The sequence below is a fragment of the Lygodium microphyllum genome, chromosome 3 (genome assembly GCF_053477565.2).
Source record: "Lygodium microphyllum isolate KBCC chromosome 3, Lygodium_microphyllum_v1.1.10, whole genome shotgun sequence".
NCBI classification, from domain to species: Eukaryota; Viridiplantae; Streptophyta; class Polypodiopsida; order Schizaeales; family Lygodiaceae; genus Lygodium; species Lygodium microphyllum.
The window spans coordinates 4,618,270-4,624,269 of NC_141137.1; the positions used below are offsets into that span (position 1 = coordinate 4,618,270).

General features: G+C 40.8%; 1 protein-coding gene across 2 annotated transcripts in view; it reads left to right on the top strand.

The window, feature by feature from the left end:
* LOC148038024 (bifunctional aspartokinase/homoserine dehydrogenase 1, chloroplastic-like) overlaps nucleotides 1-5,571 on the top strand; it is a 31,185-nt gene extending 25,614 nt beyond the window's left edge. Inside the window, exons 18-19 of one of the 2 annotated variants that reach the window (XM_087668074.1) lie at nucleotides 4,793-4,885; nucleotides 4,971-5,571. In XM_087668074.1, the coding sequence (XP_087524200.1) occupies nucleotides 4,793-4,885; nucleotides 4,971-5,216 (339 nt within the window). In that variant the 3' untranslated portion in view covers nucleotides 5,217-5,571. Of the gene's footprint in view, nucleotides 1-4,792; nucleotides 4,886-4,970 lie in introns of those variants that run through there. The other variant, XR_015688869.1, reaches the window with a different exon arrangement.
* The last annotated feature ends 429 nt before the right edge of the window (nucleotides 5,572-6,000 follow it).

A 6,000-nucleotide genomic window follows, 5' to 3' on the forward strand; every position in this document is an offset into this window, starting at 1 on the left:
TAAACCAACCATCATTTGGACCTACATAGGATGATATCCAACTGGGTGTATCGGGAGTCTCCAAATCTCTCAAGTATCCACACAACTTGCCAATATGCCAATGCGCAGTGGGCTAACACATGCACTTCACACTAGCCAAACATCTTCTTTAGGGCTAACAATCACTATGTCACACACTTCGGTGGTGCATGTCACACCTAGTCAGCCACAAGCATACTTAATGCTACCGAACTATAAGACACCTCATTTATTACCCTTCCATTCTTTTGCCATGATCAAGCATGGATTTAGTGACAAGACTTGCTTGAATGGGTTGATCTTCACAACTTGGTCCAATCTGATGCGGCATGTTTTGACTCACATGATTTGTGGGACCATATTTAAGGGTTGGAATTCCAACTTGAACCCCACTGATCCTTATATGAGGTAGCTCTTGGAAGAGCAGAAATGCTTGCAGCAACAACCATTGTTGAGCTCATATAGGGTCTCATGCTAGAGTTTCACTAACAATTAAAACGTTTTGACCTTTTATCTAAGCTTTGGGCACAACTCAATCACTACGCGGCTCATGATCATCTGATGTGTCTCCTTGACCATGAGTTGACAATTAAGTTGGCTGAGCATCAATGTTTACTTGCCAACTTTGCCACCACTGGTCCTAAAAAGTCAGATGATGACCAAGTCACCTTGTTTATGGATAAGATTGCCTCATCAAAGAGTGGTTGACTCGGATCCACTATATTCGCAACAATTACCATTGGCAGTTTCACTATCACAGCTTGCCCGTATTTTGAAGAATAGCTGCCAAAAGTCCTCTAGAAAAGAGTATGTTGTGGGCATTTCAAACTATCCTTGATTCCTTCAGCCATTAGCTTCCTACTCTCCCCTCTGTCCACACCTTGAATAAGGCTGCTGCCACCTGTGGAGGTCATCCCCCCCGCTCACAACCCATCTGCTGCATTTTCCGGCATGTGGTGGTCATTGTGCACTAGCAGCTCATACCCTGTCTCTATAGCTGAAATAGAGATTGGAAAACAGCAAAATGAAATTTGAAATAGCAGAAATAGCTATAATGATTTAAAACAGCGAACAAAGCTTTAAGATTTTAAATTTAAAGATAACAAAAAAGCTATTTCCCCAATAATCTGATCCATTTGCTGCCATGTTGTCACACCACATCAACATGCCATGTCATCTAATGACCTTTGGTCATGTTCATAGTCAAATGCATTCTCTCTTAATTCTTGTTTCTTTTCATGACAAAATTTTTAGCAAATAACATTTACAACACAGCTTGTGAATTGAAGTTTGAAAGCATGTAGACTGGAAACACATCCTAGAGGGCCTTGAAGCCCAACTTGAAATGCATTTCCACTTCCGATATGTCTCGTGTTTTCTAGGATGGTTGCCATGTGATGATCCTTGTTTTGGAAACATTTCAAAAGAGTCATTTCTAGCATGAACAAGGACCTAGAAGTATTTTTAAGTATAAAAGCTACCATGAGTATTTTTACTTGAAGACTTCATTCCAAATAATCAAAACATTTTGTATGTCTCCTTTAAGGTAGTCTAGGCCTCATATTTGGGGGTTGTTTTTGTTTGCACTATGTTTCATGATGGCTCTTTTAAGATGGGTAGTATATAGCCATCTATAGCCATCTCTCGAAGCAAACATATCCTTCTTGGTTCCCTATTTCTCTCTGAGGGGGATCTAGTGGGGGATTCAGAGGGGGCTCATCCTTTTTCTTCAAAGGGGGATCCCATTCCTTTAGCTTTAGCGGGGGTCCCTTCTCATCTTGTGGTTCTTCATACACCTTATCAATAAGCCTTCACTTTCTTAGGGTGGTTGACATCTCCATGCCATCTCACACATTGATTTCCATTGATACTGAGGATCTATAGGTTCTTTTGTGTTTGGGGCTTTGGATGTTTCAGCCGTGGCTTGGTGGCTAGGCCTTCGTATACCTTCTAGCATGGAGTAACGATGCTTTTGGCTTCTCGCTTGAGGTTGAGTTTTGGATTCTATCAGCTCATCATGTCTATTGTTCTTTACTACGGGCCACCTTACAGGTGGAATACTAGGATTTCAAGGTTGATCTTCTTCTCTCTCACTCCTCTCTCTTTTGGGCTTGAGAGGGGGTGTTGAGAAACCAAGCCATTTAGTACATTTTCCCTACTTCATTCCTATTTTTCTTTCCATTTACAACCCAAAAAAGGTTTTATTTGGATCATTATTTAGTGTCAGAGTGCCACTCAATAGAGTTGGGGTGCCACTTGAGAGACTTCAGTGGAGGCTACTTGAGATAGTTTGTGCCTATCAACACGGCACTGGCTCCACCCATTTGTGATTCCACATATTCATTCCTTGTGACAATTTATCACTCTCTTCCACATTTTCATTCTTTGTGACACTGTCACTCTCTTCCACATTTTTCTCCTTTCTCCGTCCTCTCCACTGCCATTCACACCCTGCTAAGAGGACATTACGGTTTGTTGCTTTGCATCCATCTCCACCTGGCATTTTGTAGCTTACATCATTTGGCATCAGCCCTCCCCACCTAGCGTCATCATCAGGCTTGTGTTTGCAGCAATTTCAGTTTGTCTACAGCAGGTTACATTCTTTATCAGCTCTACATCAAATACCTCGGTTTTTGTGCTTTCTTCACTCCTGAAGGGCTGCCCAGCAGTCACCAGTCTGCAGCCACTTACAGGGAGAGATCTTCAATGGATATTCTTGTGTTTTCTTCTCCAGCTGGCTGCCCAGTAGTTGCCTTGATTGCAGCCATCATATTGGAGAGATTTCAGCATATCCTTCATCTCAGACAGCCCCCGAGGACTACATTTTTCTCTGTCTATAGCTGGCTGTCCCTTCTTTCATCATTCAACATTACCTTCTATACCCTATTGCTTGGAGGATTGCGTTTCGCTCCCTGTATAGTATAGGTTTCCTTCAGATATTGCTGCTCGATCAGCCAGGGCAGTGTTGTCATCTTTGAGCTTCGGCTGCATTGTATTAGCTCGATTCATTGAGCATGATTCGATGATTCGTCATTCATCATCTTCTTCTTCTGTGTTTCATCTGAGTTTTTTCTTCTTTCAATGTTTGCCATACATTGTTTCACCCCACAAACCCTACTATCTCTTTGCTATGGTATGAACGCATACCATTCCCTCACACTATTTTGACACAACACACACACACTCTCTCTCTCTCTCTCTCTCTCTCTCATGTTAACATCACTCACTCACTCAGTCTCTAATGTTAAACAGACAACAAACTGCTAGTAACATGCATCTCTAAACAAAAACCAATTATATCTCAATGTGCACAGACCCACAGACACACAAAAGACCGGAATCTGGAGTAAATAAAAACTAATTCTGATCCTTCACTCTCAATGTAGCAATCGTGATTATCTGCAACAGAAAACCACCAACATGAGAAAGGTTTAAGAACCAATAGGAGAGTATGTTGAAGCTTTATAAAGCTAGTACAAAGCAATGCGTTTAGAGAATTATCCTTACGATCGAGGTTACATTTGAAAAAACCCTATTTTCCCCCTTGGTTGATGACTTGGTGTTTCCATTTCCCCATCCAATTTTGCTGTTTTTTGTTTTCTTCTTGGAGATTCCCTCAACTGTGGGTGATAATTCCACCATGCAATCCTGTACATGTGCAGACTCCTATACATTTGCAGTTTCTAATCACCTTTGAGGTGAGACAGTGTACAGTTATGACTTGCAAAATTACTTAGGGTTGAAACGTTTATGTTGTTCCTTCATTCTTTGTTCCTTGCAACAATGAATGAATGGATTCAAGAGCTTTGCAATTGTTTGGGAAAGTAGGAGGGCTGCATACCCATTTTCAGAAATCCTAGCTGTGTCCTTGGAGTTAGCCTAGAGAGATCTTGTCAATCAATCATGTCATCTGCTACTTTGGGATATCCTTTTGGTTGGAATCTTTCATTGTAGGAGGAAACATAGCGGGGTGATACAGAGATTGCATGCTAGTTTCCATATATCTTTTCTGTAGTAAATGCTACATTTCTTTAATCAACATGCCCATTCATACTTTGCAAAGCTCGAATATTGGAGATTGTATATTAGGCTATTTCATTTAAGGCTTAGGTTTGCTCAGTCCTATATCATGGAACAAACTTGCTACATCCAGTTCAGTTAAACATTGATGCAAGCATTTCCATGTCTCAACTGTTGGATATTTTCTTGGAAACAAAGCACAAAAAAGGTAGTGAGCCTCTTGAATGTTAGTTGCCATTGCTCCTTGAAACACCTTCGAATTGCTCTCGTACATCTCTTGAGAATGTCCACATTATTCTTTTTGTTGCTGCCGTGTTTATGAATTTGAGGGGAATGGTTTTGGAGCAATTTGAAGGTGATATCGCTGGCTGCTCTTATTCTACGCACATGGTGCCAGATTGAGATGTATTGCTACAGGATAGAGAGCATACGTTGGGTTCAACTTCTGATAGTCCATGAGCTAAGAAGGGAATATTTCTTTTGTATGTCTGTGATAAGGTTTGTCTTTGACATGTTAGTATCAGGATGGGCTTGTTATTTCCACTCTCTCAAGCCCACAGCAATAGATTAAATCCGTTTTATACAAAATGGGAGCCACACTTCTGCTTCCCCTGCTCAAACTATTCAGGATTGGAATTGAACATGCATACAGAGTACTGTCATCCTTCTTGATAGATTGTCACCACCAAGTGAGGAAGGTTGGGAGGGAGTGAAGGAGAGAGGATATGCTGTAACTAGTTATTGCAATGTGCAGAATGTCAGCTCTGCAGAGGAATTTCTAAAGCAGCTACAAGACTATGATGCTGATATTGCCAAACAAAGGAAAGAGGCTGAAGCTGCTGATGAGGTGAACATGGATCTATTATGTATTGAGTGCTGTTGGTTTTTGGTGAGCCTGCAGCTCATATTCTATTATGGCATGCTTTATGCAGGTACTGCGGTATGTAGGGGTTGTTGATGTTCATGGTGGAACAGGATGTGTTGAATTGCGGCGCTATTCAAAAGCTCACCCATTTGCACAATTGTCAGGCAGTGACAACATAATTGCATTTACTACTGAAAGGTATCAAAAGCAGCCCCTGATTGTGAGGGGTCCAGGTGCTGGAGCAGAGGTAACTGCAGGTGGTGTTTTCAGTGACATCTTACGCCTTGCATCATATTTAGGGGCTGCATCATGATGTTCCTGAGAAGGCTATCTGGGAGGTCTTGGGTTGCTTGGATCTGTTTTCTTAATGCTCAGTGATACTGAGAAATGCGAATTAAGGGGTTTAAAGTTTATGTGAGCTGAGCCCAAAATATTGAGGATCTTGTTCTGTCTAAGAATTTTCTTCCTTTTCTTTTGCAACCAATGGTGAACAGAGTGCTTTGCACAAAATGAAGCATGGTGCCATGTGTTTTGCATATCATGGTGCATACACTGTATTATAAGCCGCCCTTCAGAGGTTTCTACCACTTTAAAGGGGATTCACAAGACCCGCTTTTTTGTATCAGACAATTGAATTTTCACGTTAGAGTTCAATGAATTTATATAGATGTCAATGTGCAAGTCACTAGTACTATTTATGATAAACTCATGCATGAATTTAAAAAGGTTTTTTGTTTTACTCAGTTCATTTCAGTATTAATACTTCTATAGTTTTGAGCCTCGGAACTTGCAAGTTAAATTTTTGGATACTCCTTTTTTATGTGGGCACGCAGAAAATGTATGTGCATAAATTGTCATATTACTTTGTAACATAAATGACCCCCAAAAGTTATGGTCAACATCAGGTTGCAGGTGAGGTTGCAAGAGATTGTTGAATATGTTCTTGTGAAAATATACTATCAGCTTTGGTAGAGATTAGATAGTCTCTTAATAGCCCCAATCCTGATTTATTGATCGACAGATGGTCATGGACTGTCCACAACAAAGAACCATCTGTGTCCATCTTGATACTAATATGATCACAAAAAGCTTGCATT